This window comes from Ambystoma mexicanum, chromosome 9 (genome assembly GCF_040938575.1).
Source record: "Ambystoma mexicanum isolate Mex_15411 chromosome 9, UKY_AmexF1_1, whole genome shotgun sequence".
NCBI lineage: Eukaryota > Metazoa > Chordata > Amphibia > Caudata > Ambystomatidae > Ambystoma > Ambystoma mexicanum.
The window spans coordinates 168,294,420-168,321,508 of NC_090931.1; the positions used below are offsets into that span (position 1 = coordinate 168,294,420).

Below are 27,089 nucleotides of genomic sequence, written 5' to 3' on the forward strand. Positions count from 1 at the left end.
CTGTACCCTATTCCCCGCCGAGATTGCAATTTTGATTTGAAGAATTCGTGTTTGAAAATGTTTTTAAAGCGAGTGACTTAGGAATTTAATAATACTTCAGGGGGGGCACTCGTTTTGGCTTTTGATTGCTAAACAAGTTTTACCTCTTACTTGGCAACCAATAACAACTGAATGAAGGGAGAAGCTAGGAGAGTAGAAGGGGTGGGGCTTCACCAGCTATGGAGGTCAGTGTGAGGGATTCGACCATCGGCACAGGGAGTGTCGCTCGCCTGGGCTTTTTTTGATTACTTTTTAGGAAATGGAATAATGGGAGATCATCCTTCGAAAATGTGTGGGGCTAATCTGCACACATTTTCTAATGCTCGCCGCACAACAAGCACATAGTCCAGTGTACTCTGGGGGACACAGCCTACGGGCGCAGTCCTCTCTGTCACATTTATTTGACAGTTGACAGAGAGGGGTGCACGAAAACTTCCAGAGGAGAAGGGCAACACCTTCCTCTTCCAATGGCAAGCCTAATTAAATATCAAAGGCTCCATGTGTTCGCCCTGTTGTCTATGTTCTGTGTGGTGGCGGTTCATACTGATGAGAGTTAATTGAAGCAGGCCTGCAAATAAGCCTGGTCACAGAACTTAACAATGGGCAGGAAAACTAACGCCTCTTTGATATGCAATGTGTCAACTTCAAGCTGCTTCCCTCCCCCTGTATGAAGGACAGTGAATGGCATGTCTGGGTCCACTATTTAACGTAGGCAACCCCTGCAGAGCAGACCCCTTTCAGAGGGAGAAGTATGTGATTTAACAGAGACGGAAAGTCGGCTCTCATCACAAATCTCAAGGGAGACCGGCGCTTTGATCAAGAATCACAGAGGGCTCAGTTAACCAGAGAGACACTTTGATTTACAACAGACAGGAAGATGAGTGGGACTTAGGAGTACATGTTGTGCCCTCTTACCTTTCCTGTTGCAAAGCATTCTGGTCCTGACCTCATGCATAACAAAAGATTGTTGGTGGGGGCCCCAAATTGGTTCCTTAAGGTAGGCTTAGTCTTCACCATTTGGCTTTAAAAGAGGGCTGAGCCGCTCACTTAGCAGATCATCTGACGACTTTGAAAGGACTAAGAAGAAGGACTCATTTGGACCCTGGCTGAAGGTACAGTCTGCCTTACAGCTTCCGACAGTGAAAGAAGGCTAGGATTTCCAAGAGGGAAGCAAGATCCCTCCCCTAAACATCTCCCAGGGAACAGAGGGAGATACCAAACTCAGAGGACCCATCCAGCAGCTCCAGAACCGGTACCCAGCCAGCACACAGTGTACCCTGCTAGGATCTGCCGGCAAGCTTCCTAGGTGGGAAGTGCCAGAAAGTCTCTGAACAAAGGACAAGGCCTTTGTTTGCAAACACTCTTCTTGGCTTTGGCCGTCCACCTTGAAAGAACACTGCGAGCCCTGCGAGTAGTGCCTCACAAGCATGAATCAGCATCCATCTTTTAAGGACATTTTCGAGGCAGTCAAGCCCTCGAACCGCGACTGGCTGCACGACTAACTGTTGTCATGCTGCAGTCACTCAAGCCGTACAAGAAGCCTCGACCAGCGTTCCAGATCCGCCAACCAGCACAGAGACAACGATTCTTGACCATGAGCCGACGTTTAGGCCAACCTGAAGCCATCCGTCCAGCCTCGTTTGCCAAACTGCCTGCCGCCTGATACTCGCAGCTGTCTCCCGTCTTGGACTCTGTCGCAGGAGCTGCAAAGCGTCCTGGAACCAACTTGACGCTGTTGGGCATCAAGAACATCTTAAGCAACAGGTACATTGTGTTTCTGTCCCCCTGGTCCTTCCCCAAAGCCCCCTAGTGACATTTACGACCATATGCTCACTTGTTGCTGAAACCAATTAATATTGAACAGTTAAGACCGATTGTTTCACCGACGACCCTCCAGGCAGTATCCAGAGTGCATCCCTTTCCTTCGTCAAACTGTCTATCCTCTGTGTTCCTTTACAGAGTGGGTTGTATTTTGTAGTGTGCTAGAACTGTCTGTTGTAATAATAATAAAGTAGATATTTGTATACAACTTTGACTGGACAGTCCCTCTTATCATTGGGTAATAATTGTATTTTCGCTGTGTTGCAACTAACCAACGATCCACGACCCTGCAGAGTTAAGCCTGCCATTCCGTTCACATTACCAAAATTGGACAAGGAGGTTTATAAATTACTTGTGATGCAATCTGTTGGGATCCCTTCTGGTGTGCTAGAGGTGTGCGGCTGATTTATGGTTTAGAAACCGATATTCATCCGTGGAGCACTGGTGCCCCGGAAGTTGATTTGTCACTGCCGATCACCTTCCCATCCCGGACTACTCCCTCATCCCACTCAACCGACCCTCTAGAGGAGGAGGAGGACTAGCAATCATTTTCAAATCACACTTCTCCGCCTCAATCATTGACTGCCAGACAATCATCCCTTCCTGCAAATCGCTTCTCGTCAAACTATCCCTCCCCCCAACGTTTTACCACAGCTTCCTAATCATCTACAGACCCACTGGCTATGACAGACAATTGTCAAGCAACCTCTGTGATTCGATAGCCACCATCCAAATAAACCATCCCACCTTCACCCTTCTAGGGGACTTCAGTATCTGGCTGTACATTCCCACCAACCCCATGACCCACTCACTGGTCGACTGCCTAGATGTGCTTAACCTCCACCTTCACATGAACAGTCCAACTCACTCTAAAGGACACACCCTTGATGCCATCTTTCGCTCCCACGACTAGATAGACCTAAGCCCCCCTACACCTATCATCTAGTCTGATCACTTCATTGTGCCTTTCACCATTCGCTCGCGTGCCCCCCTCTCCATACTTGAACCAGAACCCCCAAACCAATGCAAATGCTGAAAGAAACTAAAAATCCTCCCTGACCTAGCCGATGCGCTACTTCAAACCCCTCCCCCAACCACCCAACATAACAAACCCTTAACCACATACTCCTTTGACTTGTGGCTCAATAACTCATTAATCCAGCCTACCCCCACTTGCCAATCCTCCGCTCGCCGTGGCCCTTATCCCAGATGGTTTACACCAGAACTGAAAACTGCAAAGCAACTGTATAAATCCCTCGAACGCAAATGGCAGAATGATAAAACCAACCTGAGTAGATCAACCCTAGCCCGTCACCATCGCCACTACAAAGCCGAAATCCGAAAAGCAAACAAATTCCACTTCAACTCTCGATTTCTGAACTGTGAAAGCCCCAGCAAGGAACTCCACAAAATCATTTCTGAATTCACCAAACCAACCTGTACCACCACCCAATCAACCCCATCTCAGTCACTCTGAGACTCAATCTCTCTCCACTTCTACACCACTGCTCTCGACAGAACAAATTCTCTCAACAACAAAATGTCCCTCATGTCCCCGCCATGTAATCCACCCGCCCTACCACTCACCCCCCGCCTGCCACAGCAACTACAACCCAACACACCTTTGACTCGTTCACACCAATATCAAGAGACCAATTTCGCAAACTTCTCTCTGCCCGGAAACGATCTGGTTCCCCCTTAGACCCCTGACCCGCCTCAATCCTCAAAGAAATATTTTCATCCACCTGCGCAGGAGAGTACGCAAAAACCATCATAAATGACTCCCTCTCCTCTGGAATTTTCCCTGACGCCTTCAAAACTGCTAATGGCAAGCCTCTTCTATAAAAAAAATCCCTCTTCCCTCTCAACCCCAAAAACTACCGCTCCATCACAAACACCAGGTTCCTTGCTAAACTCATCGATCAAACCGCATACTCCCAACTAAATGCCTTTGTCGAATCCAACAATCTCCTAGACCCTGCACAATCAGGCTTCAGACCTCGACATGGAACCGAAACCACTCTGACCTCATTCTGCGACAACCGTAAGATCACTGCAGACTACTAATCCTTCTAGACTTCTCCGCCGCCTTTGACACAATCAACCACTCAATCCTCTTCGACTGCCTCCACTCCCTAGGAATCTGTGGAAATGCTCTCAAGTGGATAGCATCCTTCCTCAACAATAGGAAACAAATAACCCTCCACCTTTTCTTCCACCGCCCGAGCAGTCAATACTGGAGTTGCACAAGGAGCATGCCTATCTGCCCTCCTGGTCAATCTCTATATGTCCACCCCCCAGGAATAATCCACACGCACAATATCCTGTGCTATAACTATGCCGATGATACCCAATTAATTCTAAAACTCCTCAACTCAAAACCCAAATGTCAGCCCGACCTCGCAGCCTGCCTCTTTGACATTGATCGATGGATGACCACAAACCACCTCCTCTTAAACCCCACTAAAACCGAAATCATGGTGTGCGGCAACACCGAGCTACTCCCCCATCCTCTTCAATGGCCATCATCCATGGGAAATCCACCCACCACTTCGACCACAGTAAAAAAAAACCTTGGATGCACTCTCAACTCTGACGAACCCTCTCTCGCCAAATCAACAACGTCTCTAAGTCCTGCCATTACCACATCAAAACTCTTAGACACATTTTTCCATACCTCTCCTTTCCCATCAGACTCGCCGCTGTCCAATCTATTGTAATGTCGAGACTGGACTATGCCAACTCCCTCTACCTCGGGATCCAAGCATACCACCTAATTAAAATACAAATAGCACAAAACGCTGCATCCAAATTGCTTCTAGCACTTGGCCCAAGAGATCATACCTCTCCAGCTTTCAGAATTCTCCACTGACTCCCGGTTGGACAAACGGTGACTTTCAAAACCTTATGCATCTCCCACCGAGCAGTGAATAAAACCAGCCCTCCATAACTTCAGGACAAGCTAGAACCCTATCACCCACCCGCACTCTAAGATCAAGCTCCACCCTCCTTTTAGTGATACCATAAACCAACTCAGTCAGGTTAGGAGGATCAACATTCTCAGCCTTGGCCCCCACTCTATGAAACTCTCTTCCACCCCACATTCGACACACCGAAGACTACCTGTCATTCCACAAATTACTGAAAACATGGCTCTTCCCTTAAAGAATCGACGCCTAGAGCAAATGGAATGAATAGCCACAACAAACAGAAATCCAAAGTTGTTTGAACAAAGAAAATAAAAGAGCAAAGGGAGTCGATGGAACGGATCGAAAGACTAAAACGGATAGTGTAACTAAAATGGACAGACTGAAGGAAAGCGAAATAGATGGAATAAATGGAACAGATAGAGTAGATGGAACAGATAGAGTAGATGGAACAGATAGAGTAGATGGAACGGATAGAGTATATAGAGCGAATAGAGTAGATGGAACAAATAGAGTGGATGGAAGGGATGGAGTGAATGGAAGGGATGGAGCGGACGGAGTGGATGGAATGGACAGAGTGGATGGAACGGATGGAGTGGACAGATTGGACGGAGTGGATGAAGTGGATGGAACAGATGAAGTGGGTGGAACGGATGGAGCGGATGCGACAGGTGGAGCGGATGAAAAGGATGGAACGGATGAAACGGATGAATTGGATAGAACGGACAGAGTGGATGGATTGGATGGAGTGGATGGAACAGATGAAGTGGATGGAACGGATGAAGTGGGTGGCACGGATTAGAGTGGATGGAAAAGATGGAAAAGGATAGAAAGGATGGAAGGGATGGAAAGGATGGAAAGAATGGATGAAGTTGATGGAATGGATGGAGTGGATGGAAAGGATGGAGTGGATGGAAAGGAAGGAACGGATGGAGTGGTTGGAACAGATGGAGTGGTTGGAACGGATGGAGTGGATGTCACTTTATATATGTATGCAGTTATGTACGCCCCCTGCTCTTGTGCTTGATCGCAAGCGATTTACTGATAACCACCATATCACACTACCATGCTTACTCTCTCCTATACACCATCATTCAACTAGAACACAGCTATACTATGACACATCCGGCCTAGCTGTTCTCATACTAACATGACCGCACGAACACCTCATCATCCTAATAAAACACAGCTAGCTGAGCATATACTGGCTAGCTTAGGCGTCTCCTCAGGCCTAACGCAGCCAGAACTCAGTCTGGGTGTCCACCCGCCAGACTGAACACATCCAACTGATTTCCTCATACCACACCTATCACTAAGAAGCAGCTATCATGAAACAAACACACCAGCTGCACACATATCCAGTGCGCCCACGCACCATACGACACTCTCTCTCTCTACTGACTTGAACTGCGGTTCCCAAGGGCGTTCAATCTACCAGCGCTTTGAGGTCATACCAATGATACATAAGGCGCTATATAAATGCCAAGTAACAACATAACATAACATAACATTCAGGCCATGGGAAAATTTAGAAACAAGAGACAGGAAGTTGTATGGAACCTGTAGTATAGTGTGAGTCAGACTATGAGAGGCCTGTAAGAGGGGTGGGGGTACTCTAGGAAGGCCTGTAGTATAGTGTGAGTCAGCATATGAGACCGCTCTAAGAGGGATGGGGGTATTCTAGGAAGGTTAGAGAGGACAAGGCATGAAAACATGAACCTTTCTCCAAGACGCAGCAATTGCTACTGGGGCAAGGAGTCGAATGTTGATGTCATCAAGCTTAGCGAGGGCTAGTGCTGATGAGGGTCTTAGCAGGGTGGAGGATTGGGTGGGGCAGATTGTGAAGGTGTGGAGTAGGTGGTATAGGGTTAAATGGAGCTCTGATGGAGGGAGAGGAATTGTTTGGGGAATAGTGGGCAAGATCCTGTCTGTTAATGCTTTACTCATGGAACAGTCTAAGACTGAATCAGTGAGTGGCCACTCACAATCTGATGGTAGAGAGATGGTCAGTCGCTCGAGCCTGGAGTGAGGTGTGAAGAGCAGGAGAAGATTTGGGGAATGTCAGCAAAGAGATGGAGGGGAAATCAAGCGGAGAGATAATGCCTCTCTGAGAGGTTCTGTAAAGAAAGGGGAGGAGGGGGGCCTAGGAAACTATGGCAAAGCCGTGGGGAAAGCACCAAGAGGCAAGAGAATGACTGCTATGCCACAGAAGCTAGGGAATGTCGCTGCTGTGCATGAACACCAGGAGATTCTCACTGGACAGGAGGAGCGTCTCTGTGACAGATGCGTCTAGACCATTTTCTCTTTGCTTTCTGTGACATGTAGTTTTGGGCAGTTGAAGTGGAATGGGAAATCCAGGGAACACTGAAACAAACAATTATATTTGGGGGTGCAACCTAAGAAGTGTTAACTGTGATACTATGAACTGAGATTAGCCTATATGCAGGTGTGGCCTGTGTAATTAACAGACGACCATGACACAACAACGGTTATTACTAAAATCTAAGAAAGGGACATTTCCCTGTTTAAACTGCAGTCAGTGCAACAATGTCCAGAAAGGTTCAACAATAAGACATCCTTATACAGGTCAAAAAATTAATTTACAATATTACACGACTTGTGAAACAAGTGTGTGATATATGGACTAATTTGCCCATGTGGCAAGTATTATGCCCATGTGGCAAGTATTATGTTGGCCAGACATTGAGACTAGTGAAAGATTGTATATCTGAACATAAGTCGAAAATTAGATCTGGCAATATAAAATCACCAGTCTCAAGACACTTTCGAGATCACCGTCATACAATTTCACAAATTAAATTCGTGGTCCTCGAGACCACTACACGACCAGCGAGAGGAGGCAATTTACAACAAATACTGTCTCGCAGAGAGATGTTTTGGGTACATAAATTGGATGCCCTGGAATTCAGAGGCATGAATGAAGAGTATTCTTTGAATCTGTTTTTGTAAACAAGTGATAACATGTAAACAACAACATGCATAGACTATAACATGGTGGCCAGGACACGAATATTTAGAAAATGGCAAATTGTTAAAATGTGGATACATATATCGTGACACCAATAAGAGTTTAATCATGTTAACCAGAAACATGTTGTCATGATTGTGGGATAATGGAAAGAGGATCTAAATATAATTAAATGGCCTTTTACACAGAGGCACTACGATTCCCAGAATTCTGTGTGGTCATGTGATTAGCATCACACGACTTATCAAGATAATACGTATTAGTAAACTGATTCCAACTTAATAAAATTGCAAAGAAGCACACCTGGTGAACTCACTGAGAATCATAGGCGAACTTAGGTGAGAATTCCGTGCGGTCATGCGATTAATATCACATGACCATTCAATTCAATATAATATGTATTAGTGAACAGGTTCGAGTCTTATAGAATTGCAAAGAAGCATATCTAGCGAATACACTGAGAAGCGTAGGTGAGATTCATACACATTGTGACATGGACATACAGTTTGTTTACCAATGTGAACACTCTATTTGAATTCACATAGAGGTACTACGATTTCCGGAATCCCATGTGGTCATGTCATTAATATCACATGACTACTTAAAGAACTACGTGCTAGTGAACTGCTTCTCGCTCATTAGAATTGGGAAAGAAGTACTGACAGCCAGCGCACTGAGAAACAGAGGTAAGACTCATTCACACCACATAGTTAATTTAGCACATAACACAGAGAAACTATAAAGTTTTGACATACATTATCATTTCTTTAGAAAATCGGATACCGAAGGACAACTAACTCCTGAGTTCGAACCGCATGACGTAACATTTAAAGAAAGAACAAACGCTGACACAAGTAGAACGTTGGCTGTGCCAAATATAGCACACTCTGGATTAGGTGAGTGCATTGAATAGTTGAAGTAGACATACTATAAACACACATTGTTTGTTAATTAGAAAATAATCGAGATATACACACCTAAAATGCAGATATACTTACCTTTATAGGGCACGATTGTTTAAACGGCCAGGTGTCTGCTGCAACACCACAGAGGTATTTAAACATTCTACTTGACTAATATCAGAACCTCCATTGACCTACAAATCACTAATATCTCATATTAATATTGTCCACAGAATCTCAGAGAACTGTGCAACAAGATGACGTTTCCATAATCCCACAATCGAATGATCCTTTCAAGACACACAAGAACATTTTGTTGAAAAAAAGCTATTGTGTTTGTACAAAGTTTGAAAAAAGTATTCATTTGAATTGATGAATTGCAGAAATTTGTGTTTAGAGAATTTTTGTTGAAAATGCTTTATTTAAAAGATTGTTGATTGCTCCTGAAGAAGAGAGGTTCACTCTCGAAACGCGTAGAGCTCATAAGTAGTATAAATTGACATTATTGAGTGAATTGAACGTCCATTTTTGATTTTCAGTTTCATTTACAAGATTAAAAATATTCTTGATTGAATATATCCTTGAATGTTTTGAAATAATTGTCAAAATAGAAATTATTCATCCAGAGACATATTTTGATAGAACTACTCAATTTGTTAAAACATTGTTTGGAATTTTTATTTCCTATACCAAATGCTGTGCAGGGGATGGGAGTTTCTATTGACAATAGGAACTTTGTTTTCTTCTAATTAACAGACGTGGTCAGGCTTCCAATCTGTTAAAATGTACTTGTTATGTCTTTGGTGTTTATGTAGTGTGACGTTTGCCATTGTGTATACTGCCTGATGCGTTGGTACCTGAAAGAGATGTGTTGGGCTGAGGCTGGTTGGGTTGGGTTTGTGCACTTGTAAGAGTAGAGGAGGAAGAGCAATACAGCTGTTGCTTCTGAAGAACCTGGGCTCTAGGCTGTTGCTTCTGGGCTGGTACATGCAGATCAGAAGAACCTGGGCTCTGTGTGGTAAACCTTCTAGGGAGGTACATTGGCCAGTGAGACATGTGCTGGGCATCCCCTGGAGCGTATATGTCTGTATTAAGAGTGAGTTTGCGTCTGGTACTTGCATGTGCATGTCATGTTCTTTGAGGTTTTGGTCAAATGTCACAGCTTCCAAGCTAGTCCTGGCGTTTCACTTGGCATGCTGGCACTTGTAGTTTCGTTTCCTCCCATTACGAGACCCCTTGGCAGCTATGGAGTGTTTCAGTGTTGTGGTGGTGTGGGTGCATGTGTTTGTTAGAGTAGGTGGCTCAAGGGTTAGCTAGAGCTTAGCAATGCCGAGGGGCACTGCCAGAGGTGCCTCCAATCCATCTTGTCCGTTAGTGCAAAATTAAATCACTCTGATTAAGAGTGTCAATTATTTATCAGGGTATACCCTACAGGTGGGCACTGGCATAACACTCCACACAGAATAGCTTGTGAAATCCTCAGGACATAGTAGATTATCCCTTACTGGTGTGTGTAATGAGGTTATGCTGCAGCTGCATGGTGGTGGTGTGTGGTTGCCTATGTCAGTTGCTAGTGCATGGTCTGTGCCTCGCTGCATTGCATACCCGCCCCATGCAAGGTAGGCTCATTCAAACACCTAAGGGAGAGTTCTGCACTGATGTGCTGCAGCCGCAGTGTGCAAGTGGAAATGGCACTCAGTATGTGATGCTTGGCCATAGCCTACAAACCCTTTAGGAGCCAGGGAGGCGTCTCATGTATTCCCAGTCTACGGACAGCAATGCCCACCTCGGTCCCTGGTCTGGTCGGATAGCTCTGTTAGTCCAAAATATGAGGCTACTGCAAATAAATGAATAACAACAGTTTATTATCATCGCTTAAGCAGACCCAAATTCATCAATGCATGTGTACAGGCGTAGAGAAGGTGAGCAAAGGCATGGGGGAGTGAGCATACTTTATACAAAACTATCAGCATGGCAAATTCGTTCTAGTCCATCATGTGATGATGGTTCATGACCTGTGAACGTGGGTATTTCACTATGGCAACACATGTTGCAGCGCTCTGCGTAATGCCTCAGACAATTTACTGTCTTGGAACAGAGCAGAGTGGGGTGTAGGAGTATATCTTATTCCCAACACAAGGTAACATTCCTCATGTTTCATTATGTATGTTGTTCCTAGACTAAAAGGTCAGTCTTCATTTTGACTCAGTAGCTTGGTCTTTCAGAACTACATATGCCATGAATTGTGCTTCCTTTATTCAGCTAGACGCTCATTCATTGTCAGCTGTGGAAAATCAGAAGAGTCAGGAAGACAAGAAGGGAGCTAATGTACAGATTAGCTACGTTCATGCCAGTTCTTCAAGGCTCTAAGTTTAAAGACAAACAATACAGGGCGCTAGAGAGCCGTCCAAGATAGCAGCTCACTAGAGAGCTCCGCAGCGATCCCGAGAAAGATCCTGACAAAATAGCTTCATACACCCCCGAATCCCTCTCCATCGTTCACGATATCATGCCCCAAGACACAAGCGTTTGACGGATACCAATTTCAACGCGATCCGCCAACATCCTGGTCAATGCAGCGGCGGTGGGAGTAAGGCCGCAACAGCGCTGCACTACGGCAATGGGGCGTTTGATCCTTCAGCAACATCCTCACCCAAGCGACCACCCCCGGACCCAACCAAAGTGCAGGCAGCCGAGCAAAGAGAACGGCGCCCAGGCCCCCTGGAGGTGGTGCCTGCGGCGGGCCGGAAATCCACGGTCCGAGCATAGCAGAGGCAGCTGAGAACCCGTCTGGCCTACCTGCGTCATCGGGCCTCCGGACGGACTGGGTGCTGCCATTCGCCTCCGACTCGTGGGGCCCTCCAGACTCAGCCGGAGCGGAGGGGGAAAGAACCTGGACACACCGCTGGCGCCAGGTAGGAGAAACGCCGCCCTGACCTCACTCACCCCTCCCCAGGTCTCCGGCCCGGCCTGCAGGCACCCGTGCGGCTGCCCGACCCCGTGGGAGTGAGATTCGCTGGAGCCTGTGACAATCCACAAGCCTCCGACACCTCAAAATCCCAACGGCCCCAGCCCCACCCCCAGCAAACGTTCCGCCAACATCGTAGACTGCTGTCAGACACCCCGCGCAGCGAACAGATGAGAGCCCCACGCAGCTACTCCAGCCAGGCCCTTCTGGCCTGGCTGAGGAAGTACATCAAAGCCCACGGCGTGCTACAACCTCTCCAGCTCCCCAAACCCAAACGGCTCCAGGCCCCACCATAGCCAAAACGCTCTGCCATCAGCACCCCAATCACGGCCAAGCGAACAAGGAGCACAGCAAAGATTCACCGCTTGGGCCCGCAGCGTAGCGGGGGGGACTTGGTAGACTCCAAAATTGGCCACGACAAGCCCCACCAACGCTGCGATAACTCCACGAAAGCGGCAGCGGCGGCCACGAGGAAGGCTCCTGCTGTTATTCTGAGACCCAACAGCGGGGCGCCCACTCAACCCTCTGCCAGAATCAGAACACACAAGTCCAGTAGCACCCCCAAGACAGTTGAGTGGGCCCTCTACAACCAGTGGCGTAACTCCAAACAGCACACGCTCATCCGAGTTGAGAGCCACGCCGCCGACCCAGCAAAGTAAAGATACGAAACCAGCATGAGCAAAATGGACAAATCGCAGCGAAAATTAATGTTCGAAACCGGGGCCATAGCCAAAACTCCCAAGCAGACGAATCGAGAGATAGCGCCAACATCAAGCATGGAACAGGAAACCGAATCAACACCCCCCCAATCTCTCGACATACGAGAAATACTGCTCGAATTCAAAACAGGCATAAGCAACCTAGATGCCAAAATTGACACCCTCTCATCCAAAGTCGACCAAATACAACACTGCCTTGATAAACACGGCGAGAGGCTAGACACCGTAGAACAGAGGGTCTCCGATCTTGAAGATAAAGCCACATCCCTGTCCTCCAAAGTGTCATCACTAGAGCGCCAAGTAAAAGAAATTGTCGCCAGAAATGAAGACTTAGAAGGGCGCAGCCGCCGCAACAACATTAGGCTGGTGGGGATCAGAGAGAAACAAAATCCTGCAAAAATGGAAGACTTCGTGGAACAACTATGCAAAGAAATCTTCAGAGCAACCACCTTCTCGCCTCTATTTGTGGTTGAAAGAGCTCATAGGAATCCAACCAATCGCCCAATTCCGGGAACGGCACCTCGCCCTATTATCGCCAAACTGCTGAACTTCAGAGACCGCAACCTAATACTCAGGCTGGCCAGGGACAAGGGCGACATTCAATTCGCTGGCGACAAAATCCAAATTTTCCCTGATTTCTCACCGGCGGTGCAAGCATCCCGCAGAGCCTTCGGTGGAGTTAAGCGTCGCCTCAGAGAGGAACAAATCCAATATTCAATGCTCATTCCAGCCAAATTACGCATCCTCCATGCTGAAAAAACACAATTCTTCACGTCGCCAGATGAAGCCAACATCTTTCTCGACAATATTGGATGCCGCCCATTACGTGAAATGCCTAGACCACGAAGGAGAGAGAGGAAAGGGAGCGAGCCGCCCTGAAAAAAGCTCCACATTCAGCTCATCTTGGGGGATCGGAACATGAGCAAAAGTCTGTTACATACTCCTCGGGATGGGTGTTTCTTGGAGGGCACCAGCGCCCCGAGCACAGCACTGTTCACAAAGTTATCTAGGGAGGGGTCATCTTCGGGCGGGTTGGGGGTTGCCCGACAGGGAGGGGAAAAGGGAAGATGGGACTCAAGTTGGGGGAAGAGTTCCCAGAAGAAACAAGCCAGCAGTTTAAGACGTTCACCGACCGAGGCCAAAACCGGCCCCATCCAAACCCGACTGGGACCAACGTCTCCACTTCGAAGATACGAATATCTTTTTTGGAACGACATGCACTCAAGAAAAGCCGCTTTAAGCACCCAAAATCACCAAATAGTAATAGAGCAGCAGAAACAATGCAGCAGCACTAAGCAAATTCAAACTAGCCACATGGAACATTAAAGGGGGCAACCAGCCCTCCAAAACCAGGAGGTTGTTACACTATCTCCGTCGTCACAACATAGATGTGGCCCTCATCCAAGAGACGCACCTACGTGCTAACTCAGAAAACCACTGGGCAAAAACATGGGGATGCCACAGATACTTCGCCTCGTTTTCATCATACGCAAGAGGAGTCGCCATACTTATTAACAAAACAACAAATTGCAGGCTAATTCGGACCCAGAGCGACTCCGAAGGAAGAACACTGCTCGTCCACGGAAACATAGACGGGGAAGAAATAATCATGATTAACTCCTATTGCCCCAACATTGATGGCTCCAACAACTTCAACTGGGTCCAGACCCACATTGAATCAAACAGGGAAGCTACAATAATATGGGGTGGCGATCTAAACACCCCGCTCGATCCACGCATAGACAAAACACACAAGACAACCGCCCCACGCTCCAAGGCGAGTATGCAAATAACCGAAATATGAAAAGCATACAATCTCATTGACATATGGAGAAGCAAACACTGTGACTCTCAGGAATTCACTTTCTACTCCTGGGTACACAAATCCAGCTCGAGACTCGATTACATCTTTGTGTCGGCTCACAGTAGACTCCAATGGGAAGAATGCCAAATCCTCCCCAGGTCCATCTCAGACCATTCAGCCGTCACCTTGGTGTGTACAACATCCCAGAGCGACTTCACCAGACCCCAATGGAGATTCAAGCACAGAGCCCTCCAAGATCAACTCTTTGCCGATGAACTGCGTTCTGAACTGAGCACATTTCTTGAGACAAACCAAGGCACAGTAGCATCCCCGGGAACACTCTGGGAGACACTGAAATGTTTCATCAGAGGAGTGTGCCTAGCAAAAGAGAACGGAATCCTAAAGAGGTTGAAGGAAGAATTAAACACATGTGAACATCACCTCAAAACACTTGAGCAAGCAGCTACAGCCACAAATACGCCCAGCTCGCTAGCTACACTTAAGGCAGAATTGGAAACCTTCAGAACACTAGCAGACAGAGAAGCCAAATTCCTAGCAAGTCACCACTCCGCCAGTATGGCGAAGGGCAACAACCCGGTGCACTACTTGCAAGACTGATCACCGCAGAACTAAACCCACGACAGTCGAAGCAGTGCTGGACACATCGGGAACCCTTGTGTACTCTGAGGACGATATATTAGAAACATTTCGCAAATTTTACCAAAGCCTATATAACTCCAATTAGTCCAGGGAGCCCACCGAGATAACAGAATACCTAAATACAACCGAACTATATTGGACGATTGCCGAGTTACGTGAGCCGTTGAACGCACCCATCACTAAGGCAGAGATCCTAGAAGTCATCAAGGAATTACCGAGCAGCAAAGCCCCAGGACCTGACGGCCTAACAGGTGAATTTTACAAATTTTTCGCAGACATTCTAGCCCCGCTACTACTCCAGGTCTACGAAGAAGCCATAGCCAAAGACCAACTACCACCAACACTTTACATGGCGAATATCATTCTCCTACACAAAACAGGTAAACCCAAGGAAGATTGTGCCTCCTACAGGCCCATATCGTTAATACATTTTGATAACAAAACCTTTGCAAAAATCCTGACTAGAAGGTTGATGCCACTCATGCCCGCAATGGTTCTGGCAGACGAAGCAGGATTCGTTCCAGGCAGAAACACATCATTCGGCCTCAGAAGAATGTTCAGAGCAATGGAGGCCCTTAACCCAGAAAACCGAGCGGTAGCAGTGCTTCTCGACGCCGAGAAAGCGTTTGACTCCGTGGAATGGCCCTTTCTATTTGCAATATTAGAATGAATGGGCCTCGGCAAACGATTTATCCAAACGATAGGCCTCCTCTCCAAGCACCCAACATCTAAAATTAAACTTGGAAACAAAAGCTCCTCCGAAATCCTCTTACGCAGAGGGACCAGACAGGGCTGCCCGCTGTCAGCATTGCTCTTCGCCCTGGTCATGGAACCCCTAGCGTCCGATCTAAGGCTTTATCATCTGCACAGGGGTCTCGCCTTTGGCCCGCACAAATTGGTGGTTTCACTATATGCCGATGACATAGCACTCTTCCTTCGCGACCCACACGACAACCTGAATCCGGTGATGCGAGCAGTCCTCAAATTCGGCAACTTCTCAGGACTAAAAATCAATTATGCAAAATTGATAATTTTCCCTCTCACAGAATCAACCAAAGAATTCCAGGACGACTTTGGCTTCTACTGGCAACACTCGAAGGTCCGGTACCTGAGGATTCTCATGTCCAGATCCAGCATTGACATCATGCAAGACAACTACGAGACGACGCTCAACACTATCCAAGCTAAAGTGAACAGATGGAAAACGCTTCCCTTCACACTTTGGGGCAGAGTGTCCCTAGCGAAAATGGTAATCCTCCCCAAACTACTCTACCTCTTCACAAATATCTCTCTACTACTCACGCAAAAATTCTTACAACTAATCAAGTCCATCCTTCTCGACCTCGTCTGGGCGGGCAGGGTTGCCCAAATAGCACACAGCATTATGATCCTGCCCATAACGCAAGGCGGACTGGCTTTACCCGACATAGAGGGCTACTACTGGGCAGCGCAAGCCCAGTTCCTGAGCCATTGGTATGCAACACACTTCATCCGGCCACATGTGCAAATCGAAAGAGCCCTGGCTACACCCTATCTACTTCGCGCAGTCATACTTAATGAACCACCGACACCTTCAACACCGATGAACACAATGGTCACGACGCACATGATTTGGAAAATAATTGCTAAACGAAATGGAATCCAAACCATATACTCTCCCCTCCTTCCGGTGAGAAGCATTCCAGGGATACCTATAAGATCAGAAAAAGTGTTCCAGCTTTGGATCAAGAAATTGCAAATCCACTCATTGGGCGATCTGTTTCCGAACGGCACGTTCCTGTCGATTCAAGAAGCCTGTGACAAAGGTGGAGACAACGCCCTGGACATCTTCATGTACTGCCGAACTCGACACGCCATGCAGACCATCATTGCTACATTCCCACTCCAACCTCCGACTTGGCCACTGCTCCATGGAGTCATACAAGCCCAAGGTGACGGCCGCCTAGTGTCAAATATCTACAAAGCCCTGCTAACTGAAAAACTCACTCGCTGCTCAAAAGCTTGAACAAGGTGGGAGAGAGCTCTGAACATTACGATACCCGACGAAGACTGGTCATACATACTTCGACTCACAAAGAAAGTGGCAATAAACACAAGGTACAAACAAATTCACTTCAACTTTGTCCATCAGGTCTACCACACCCAGCAACACTACACGCCCAGAGGACGACAATGGGCCTCATTACAACCCAGGCGGTAAGTTCCCTACTTTACCACCATGGTGTAAACTCTGTTTACACCATGGTGGATGGTGGATTTACCGCCCCATTCCAAGGTGAGTGGGGCGGTAAATCCCCATTCCCCATTTACCCTTCCCCATTCCCATTTTTGCCCCATAGGGCATAATGGGATTGGGGAAGGCGCTAATTACGGCGTTAAAATGGTAATCAGGCGTTAAGGGTTAACGGCGCCGACGGCGCCGTTAAACCCTTAACGCCTGGGTTGTAATGAGGCCCAATATCCGCCTCCTGCTCCCGCTTGTCCACCTGGCATGGTCATGCCCCAAAATAGGAGCGTTCTGGACACCAGTCCTAGAGAAAACCTCAGCTATAATCGGAGTGCAACTGGATCCCGAACCAACACTGACCATGTTGGGCCTAACCAACCAATTACCAGAATATACCAGAAAACTGGCAAACCTACTCCTTGTCCTGGCACGCAGACGAATAGCTTGCAACTGGGGCAGAGGTCCGCCACCCAAACTAAACCAGTGGCTATACGATGTCACCTACTGTCAAGATGTCGAAATTAACTACTTACGAACTCTGCCCCTCCACGCACGCCCCCCAGATATCTGGGGCCTCTACATAGCATACCTGTTAAATGCAGACGACAACACGATTTCACAGTCTCCACGACCAATGCAAAACTGCCACGAGCAACCAGATACCTCAACAGCAGCCACGAGTGCCGAACAACGAAGACATTAGAACTGATAAGAAACTGAGCTAAATATCAAGTGGGGATCGGTCCGAGGGAGGGAGGGGGTATAAGGGGTCACGTTGACCGGTGCACGGTCTTGTAATGTCTTATCATATCATTGTTGTAAAACCAATAAAGAAAGTTAAAAAAAAAAAAAAGACAAACAATGTACTCAGCAGATTTAGCATGCCTGTGCAGGGGCATGTTTAAAGAGTTTTCGGAGTGATGACTTTGTCAATCTTTACCGTTATTCGGAATGAAAACCCGGGTAAGTGAGCAAAATCACCAAGATGGAGTACGGGAAGCGTGATGGCGCAATTCAATATGTGTGCGTGCTTAGGCCAATATAACACAATACAGAATGGATGTATTTTTATACCTTTTTGGCCGATCTTTCTGATGTTCGGGGAATGTACATTCTGACTGCATTGCTTCCAGCATCACTGCAATCTTTGGACATGTTGTTCTGTTATTACTTTGCATATCTAAGGACATCAGTTGCGAACGGCGACTTTTGGAAAGCAAGTCCACTTACACTGAAGACCTAGGTGGCCAGATTCCCATGCCACCAGCTGTATATCAGCCATCGATCCTGGCAGCTGTGAGGCATGTTTCTCCCCTATGTGTCAACACTGGTTTTCTCAGGTGGTTTTTCAGGGACTGCATGACTTGTGCACAAATGCACATTACTCGATAAAGAGCACATAGCTAGTTCTATTATTCCATAGTGAGTGAAGACCCTGTGCCATGAGTAGCATTGTCCTATAGCAGCGCTCGGCAGATGTTTTGGACTAAAATTCCCATTAGATCCAAGCAGAAAATTGAACAGTTAGCAATCATTAGTGTCATAACGCTATATCTTTGGAGAGTACCAGGTTGCAGATTCCTGAATACTGCCGAAGAACAAGGACAACAGCTGCCGGCCCATCAATGTGATGGGCATTATTATAATATTTTGTTGTAGAGCTGGTCTAGGGTGGAATAACCTTGAAATGAGTGGCTGTCCATGTTGGAATAATTAATTGTTCTCTTTAATCGCATGGCTGGGGCACTGAGAAACTGTTTGATTCTAGCTATTAGTTGAGCACATGCTCCTTTGTGACCTATCATTTAGTCTTGTGCCATACTTTTTCCTCTCCTACAGACTACCTGGAGCGATGTGGGGGTGTCAGTCTCATCCAGAGCGTGCCTTCTCTGCTCTTCCTGCTACTACTTCCTCTACTCCAAGCTGCCAATGTTGTCTCTCTGTAAAGATTTGAGCCTTGCTTGGATAGTCTTAGAAGTGTCTTCCTGAGGTTCTCACTCAACGTGAGTTTTTGCGGGATGAAGTAGAAGACCCACCAGCATGTTGGTACCTCCCACCGATGGTTCATCGCCCGTCTGTGTCCATTTTTCAAGCTTTTCACCATGCTGTTTTTTGGCTTTGTGTTGGTTGGTGACTCAACAGAGATGGATTATAAAATGTCATAGTGGTTTCAAACTTTCTGCTGCAACCACAAAGAAGACCATCGCTCACAAAATTTACAAATCTGCGTTAAAAAAAAACAGGGAACTTCATAATATCAGCCAGAAATCTGTACTTTTGTTTTCACAGATAAAGGGCCATTGAAAGATGTGGCAGAGGATCTGGGTTTCAGTTGTGTACAAGACATACAAGACACCCCAACTCTTCATATGTCGTGGATTGTAGAAATTGTTCCAAAACTACCCTTCTCACATGCAGTTGCCATTCACATGTTTTTGTGTCCTAAAAGTAGCCCTTGTTGTAAAGCATGGCATTGTGCTCGGTGATAGATTGTACTTTTTTCTGTGAAAAATTATGGAGGGTCATGGATGGGAAGGTGATCGGCTGGGTGTATGCGTGTCGGTCTGTTCATCTTCCATGTACACTCTGCATGAATAGTTACAGCACTTCAGTGGGGTCCAAGATACGCCAGGCTAGTTAGAATAGGAAGGCTACTGCTGACAATGAGACTGGCCCCAGGGCTGACTGCTCGGTTTTGTTAGGATATGTTTTTGTATACATGTATAAAGGACTACCCCTGAAAGCTATTACGCTTTTGAAGTGAGAAATTGGGCAGAAAGGAGGGATAACAGGAAGATCAATAGCTGGGGTACAGTATCCCAAACACAGATATGTTATGTTTTCTGAGAAAAAGAGGAGGAGATAGCTTTCTGATGGGAAGTTAGAAGACTGATCCAGATTGTTTTGCCTTAGACTGATAACACCACCATCCTCCAATAATGTATATTTTTTTTAAAGTGAGGAGTTAGGAATTCTCTTTGTTTGCAGAGGATATACTGAGCAGCTGGTGGTATGCACAGAGTATCTACTTTCGGTATATGAGGGCTTTGTAGAGTAGCGCCTCCCGAATGTCTGTTCCGTCAATAACATTAAACATCAACTCCATTGGTGAGGATTACTATAAATGACTTAACTAATAAATACTGCCCCGAGCTGATGAGGTCTGTTTTTTTTAGTCGAAACATTATGGTCTGTGGGTGCCAAGGTGCATGGCCTTCCAGTAGTAACGTTTGGAAGAGTCTCTTGATTGAGTGATGACCATCCTTTTATTTACATCAAGAAAGAGATACATTTTTTAATTGAATGGATATAAAAAGATCAGATGTGACTGGTTTGGTTAGTTTGTGATTCCACATGAAGGGAGAATGGGTGGAGACGTCCCAGAGAGTTTACTTTGTTAGGAGGGAGATTGACCTGTGTCTTGGAATGAGATGGGAATGCTGCTTTAGTTTTGCTATTTTCCTTTTGGCGCCTAAAAATTTGAATTATGGGTTGCAGAGACCTAACCCATTTAGAAAAGAACCTTTCTTTAATTGCATCAAAACAGTTGTTGATGGAGGAAGCACCCAGTGGGCAGTCCTTCTGCAATTTTGTAAAACAATTCGAAGTAGCGTGGAAGCCATTTCCACGGGGAGGGTTTGCTAGGCTAGTTAGTGGATCCTCTGGGATACGACATTCCAGAATTATTGATGGGCAGGAATCTAGATAGAGGGAGTGCCTGGGGTCTATGAATGATGGAGTTAGGGAGAAGGTGTAGTGGCTCACTAGCAGTTTGCTCCAGAAGACAGCATGAGAGATATCACTTGAGTGTTTTAGAAGTGCATGGAATTGAATTTTGGAGTGAGTGAGTGATAGTGGTGCACACAACAAGGGCCTGGCTGCCTCTAGGCTGTTTATGTGGGGTGTGGAATGTATTCCCCTTGCAGGTATTTCGCCATTGGCACTTAGTTCAAAGGTTGGTCTACTTTTCAGGTCAAATGCTGAGCACTGAAAATGTTAGCAGTAGTCCATTTCAGGGCACGGCTCCAGGACATGATCTCAATATGGGACGTTTGTGTTAAAGGACATTTGACATATACCTGGTATCAAATCTTTGATCTTTCCAGTGAAAGCTTCTGGACCAGAAGGGATTTTGAAGGGGGATCTGAAGATACATGTTTAAGGTTTGATTAATAATGTTGAGGGAAATGTGAGCAGAAGGCTTCCTGTATTGAGAGCTACTGAGAAGATCTTCATTTTTCCACCAAAGTCTCGGTTACGCACATAGTCAAGTGGCCTGTCACTTCTGACAGTAATGTGCATATGTGGTACTAGGGACTGCCGCCCACCCGATGAGTCCTCTTCTCCTTGCTGTCCCTCAACATACAATGTAAAACTCAAATGGTAAACCCAGACGTATGAACCAGTGGATATATTTACCATCCTACTTACTTGGTCATGGAATCAAATGAAATATAAAGAAAGGAAGGCGTTTTATGGTAGTCATTCTCTACTCTTATCTGAGTTAGCTAGGGGACAATCCTGAAATAATGGACCCCTGCTCTCACAGTTATTTCTTAACAAATATAAGATACTTTATTGTACATATAGTGTACAAACATTGTGATTTATTTTTTGACAATTACAGTCCACCCAGTCATTGGATCGATTAATTCACAGTAGCCATACATCAATACAAAATGTACACATATATCATATGAAATACACGTTTGGAAACAGCACCAAGACAACAATTATCCCCACCCCACAGAGTATTCTTGGAACCTGAGTGTGGTACAGTATACATACAAATTTCAACACTCATATATTGCCCTACATGTTTCTGTCCCAATAATGCCCTCTCATGCTGGACATTCCTCAGGAGCCAAAATTGGCCACTTCTGTGTAATAGACTTCTCCATGAGTAGAAGAGTTATAGTTCTACATGTGTACTGAAAGAACCCATCTTCAACAATCCTTCAGAGTTTATCTGTAAAGGTAGAGAGTGACATTGTTATTCTATATTTAAATATACTGAATGAACACATTTCAATCCCTCCAAATCACGCAATATATGCAAAAAGGTGTACCTGGAATTATTGCCCATGGTCACCCTCAAGCATTTTTGTTCAAGCCACATCAATGTAGTATGTGTGGTTCTGTTCAATCATCTTTAAACTTTCTACTCTGTTACGAGTACCCATAAACAGCCTCATTTAATTTGTACAAATGTAATCACCTATCTATTGGTGTACGCTTCCAAAGCAATAAAAATGATCTTATCTATATCCAAATTACAAGATTAACTAAGATTTCTGAGGGGTCCATATACCACTCTTCATCATCGTGTGTTGTTATCAACTGAGGGCTTAAAGCAGAACAGGGGTGCCTCCCTGTTATCATCTAAATCTAGGTCAGCTTATAATGAGTTGCCCCGCAGAGAAGATGTCCCCTTTGTTACTTATGTCTGACAAGTTCATAAAGTGCACTCGTTCATTTGTTTCTAGTTCATTTTCCTAGCGAGCAAAAAAGCGAGCTAAAAAATGGCCCCCGTTATAAGCCCAGCATGTGACATGTTGATGTCATTGTGCAACCAACGTGGTGACGTCACATGCATATTCAACACAACCCGCGTATGGTGGATATGCCATGACTTCTGTCATTAAATTTAACATGTTGCAGTTTAATTTAAATGATTTCCGCCATTTTAGAAAAAATACCCATTTCTATTTGCAACTGGGCTGAAAGGTGAAAAGTTAAAACAAATTAGCAATTTAACAAGTGTGACCCTTGCTCCCACCCACAACCTTAATAAGGATATGATACAAAGTCAATTTCTACATATGACTTAATTTTAGCTCTGTTCTTATCACAAAGTCTTATGCACTGTCACATGCTGCCACACAAAATCATGTTACATTGGTTATTAGAACACAGGCTTGGTCATAAACGTCTAAAAATCATCTCATCAATAATGGCCAATTGGCAAATCCACAGTTAAAACCATGATTTACAATACCATACACCATTAGGATCTAATACAATGTTGAACAATTGTACAACCAGTGTAAGGGTCGCACTTGTTAAATTGCTAATTTGTTTTAACTTTTCACCTTTCAGCCCAGTTGCACATAGAAATGGGTGTTTTTCTAAGATGGTAGAAATCTTTAAAATTAAACTTCAACATGTTGTTAAATGCAATGACAGAAGTCACAGCATATCCACCATCCACGGGCTGTGTTGAATATATGAGGGACGTCACCACATTGGTTGTGCGGTGATGTCAACACAACACGTTACGCTGGGCTAATAACTTCAGCCATGTTTTAGGTCGGTTTTTCACTAGCCATGAAAGGGAACAAGAAACAAATGAACGAGTGCGGTTTTTGAACTTGTCAGATATAATGAATAAAGGGGACGTCTTCTCTGGGGGGCAGTAACTCATTATAAGTTGACCTAGAGGGAGATGATAACAGTGAGGCATCCCCGTTCTGGTTTTGGCCCTCAGGGGATAACAACACACGATGATGAAAAGTGGTGTATAGACCCCTTGGAAATCTTGGTTAATCTTTGTAACATGGTTATAGGTAAGACCATATGTATTGCTTTGGAAGCGTACACCAATAGATAGATTATTACATGTGTACAAATTAAATTAGGCTGTTTTGGGGTTCCCTTCACAGGGTAGCAAGTTGAAAGATGATTGAATAGAACCACACATACGAGATTAATGTGGTTTGAAAACTAATGGTTCAGGGAGACCATGGACAGTAATTCCAGGTACACCTTTCTGCATATATTGCGTGATTTTGAAAGATGGAACTGTAGTCATTCAGTACACTTACAAATAGACTGATAATGTCAAACTCTACCTTTAAAGATGAACTCTGAAGGATTGTTGAAGATGGGTTCTTTCAGTACACATGTTCTACTCATCGAGAAGTCTATTACACAGTTGTTGACAATGTTGTTCCCAGAGGAATGTCCAGCACGAGAGGGCATTATTGGGACAGAAACATGTAGGGCAATATATGAGTGGCGATATTTGTATGTACACTGTACCACATTCAGGTTCCAAGAACACTATGTGGGCATAATTGCTGTCTTGGTGCTGTTTCCAAATGTGTACTTCATATGATATACAATCTTTGTTTACTATATGTACAATAAAGTAACTCATATTTTTTAAGAAACAACAACTGTGAGAGCAGGGGTCCTTTATTTCAGGACAGTCCCCTAGCTAACTCTGATAAGAGTAGAGAGCGACCACCATAAAACACCTTCCTTTCTTTATATTTCATGTGATCCCTCAACATACAACACAAGAAAAGGGCCCTGCACCCTATGCACCTTCTGTGATGGTACCGTCTGAAGAAGTGTCTCCCAACCTCACTGTGTGAACACTGGTATCCAGGTCACTGCGTCATGCTTGGGGGATCCACTGGAGTTCGATTGTGAACCTGGCCCAGAATCCAATTGGTGCACTAGTACCACATAGGTTAGGCAGTCATGCCTGTTCAACACCGGCAATCACTGTAAAAATATAAAAAGCAACCTCAGAAGGCATATACAGGTAATCACAGAGATGCTGAGCACACACTGCCATTGAACAGCCATGCAAAGCATTTGCAGAACAGTAAACAAGCATTGACAAAGTAGTCATACACAGAAAATCATAGACCAGCAGAAACAGGTGTCAGAGAGAGAGAAGCCATGAACAAGCAGCCAGGGTGAAACAATGGTCAAGTCGCCCTACCGAACCAAGTCACCAATATCCCAAAGTACTTATGAACAGGCATTAACATACCAATTATACAAGCAGCCAACCAAAGAAGAAATCATACATCATCCTAGATCATACAAAACTCCCAAAGTACAAGAATTGGCATACAAAATACAAATAAAAGTGTCCAGAGAGTAGTAGTACCCAGGCAGTCACAGAGACCTTACACAAGAAGTAGCAAAACATTACACAAAGGTAGGCAATGACATACAGTCTCTCTGAAACAACCCATCAACAGCCAGACACACAGAATTGGTTGAACCATAAAAGGCACGTAGAACAGTCAGGTAACTGAGCAGGCACTAGAAGATCATCTCACAATGTGCACACACCCAAGGCCCCCACTGCAGGCAATCACATAGCAGTAATCGTGACTGCCTCCTTTAGCTGGGTGATTCCTGTTTACGTCCCCGCCACCATTCTTGAACTTCGCTATCACTCCACCAGTGTCCGGCGTGGGTTTCCTCGAAGGCTGTGAGGTTGGTGAGGCTGTTCAGCAGGAGTATCATCATCTCCTTCAAAGACAAAATAGCTTTCTTGCTTCTCACACTACACTTGTGCTCCAGAGTTCAGCTGAGCTCTTCTTGTTCTCTCAGGTGGAAACGGGAGGCGAGAAGGGGCACCACTGTATCATCTCTTTATTTGCTTCTGTTGCTTGCTGTCCATGCGCATTGAAACCAGTGTTTTGTAATAAAGAGCAAGCTGTCTGTGATATATAATTTATTCATTTGATGTGTGGAATGCAGAGAATATAAATCTGAAGTCATGTGAACCGGTGCATTGCAACTGGAGTAGCCAGAAATGTACGTGGCGTACATGGCCTCGGAGATCCTACGCCAATTTGTGGTCTGGAGCCCATTGTCTGGGCTCTTATTCTAATTAATGTGCTCTATCGCTGTTGGAGATCCCAGTTGATCCTAGTACAACCTGCGGCCCGCCATCAGTTGATGACCTTTCATTTGACATGGAACATAATAGAACATGGAGACCCAGTGAAGGAGCAGCTATGCAGGATTTTTTAAGCAAGTCAACTCAACCATCTTCCATGGCTGAGTGGCAGTCTGGGAACAAATGTGACGGTTGTTGGTTGTTTTCAAGCCTCTTGGTGATGTTAAAGGTCTTTCTGAATTGAAGTGCATTAGTAATTATTGCTCTTTTGCTCATGTGGGTGGTCAGGGTCTTAAATTAGCACCTGGGGAAGTGGTGGCAGCCAATCAGGATGCTGGGAAAGTGGGCTTGTGCTTAAAGTATAAATTAAGCCAGAGTTCCTTGACAAGCTGCTGAGCCACTCCCAGGCAGTTGGCATTTTCTTTCCGAGCCCCACTGGACCCAACCCTGCTTCCCCTCGCTTTGACCACTTGCCTTGTACCCTGAATACCTTGCCCCCATCTCCCTCCCTTTATTTCTTGCTCTGGTCCATCACCACACATTGCTTACCTAAGTGATAGCTGCCAGCAACATAGAAAAGGAGCTTATGTCATTTTCCAAGTTATGTGGTGGCCATCTTGGTTATTCTTTTTTTCACAGGGAATTGGGCTTGTGCTCGTATCGCACTTCTCTGAGGGAAGAAAGCACCCTGCATGAAGCCCCAAGAGGCTAATAGTGCTAAGCACCTGACAAGGGGGCCGGTTGACTATTAATGGCCCTAAGGCCTTGCAAGGCTTTGCTCAGGCCCACCATGGTCCGGCTAGCGGGCCATTACCAGCCAAGCCTGTCTCCCTCCCAGTGCTTAATGCTACATCCTGTGCCACCTCTAGTCAATGTGTGAAGACGGTGAGAGGAAAATGGAGCCATAGTGGCCACTGCTTTCTCCAACCTAGAAGCTCAGACAAGAGCTTCCAGAATCCCTATAGCCAACATCAGGACAGCCCACTGAAAGATGTTACTGATCTCAGATTCCACTCCTACCACATCTAGGCTGGTTCAGGGAGGCATCTAGCCATCTTTTCCAACAACCCTGGTTTCCATTTTCTACAGGCCAAAGCCAGGGCACATGCCTTGCTTGAGGGATCCCACTAACATCTGTGGTCTAGATTAAGCTGACATTTGAAATAACAAGTGTCTATTTACTTTGAGTCCGAATGTAGCAGGGGTCAAGTGAAAATCCCACTATGGCAACTTAGTGCACTGTCTACATTTATACCTTTGACCCAGAGTATGTGCACTCTCTGTACACAAACCGTTGTGCTACATAAAATGCTTAGTGGCTGTGATCTAGCTTTAATATTGCCATGTGATTATATATAACAAACATATGATCCTTAGTTCAGT

General features: G+C 45.6%; 1 protein-coding gene and 1 long non-coding RNA gene across 4 annotated transcripts in view; one reads left to right on the forward strand and one right to left on the reverse strand.

The window, feature by feature from the left end:
* The window catches only part of THY1 (Thy-1 cell surface antigen), a 106,502-nt gene extending 86,289 nt beyond the window's left edge, over window positions 1-20,213 (forward strand). For all 3 annotated transcript variants that reach the window (XM_069614360.1, XM_069614359.1, XM_069614358.1), the window contains one exon: window positions 18,896-20,213. In XM_069614360.1, coding sequence (XP_069470461.1) covers window positions 18,896-19,002 — 107 coding nt within the window. In that variant the 3' untranslated portion in view covers window positions 19,003-20,213. The remainder of the gene's footprint in view (window positions 1-18,895) is intronic.
* The window catches only part of LOC138487792 (uncharacterized), a 141,905-nt gene that overhangs the window by 14,124 nt on the left and 100,692 nt on the right, over window positions 1-27,089 (reverse strand). The gene's annotated exons all lie outside the window — the stretch shown is intronic.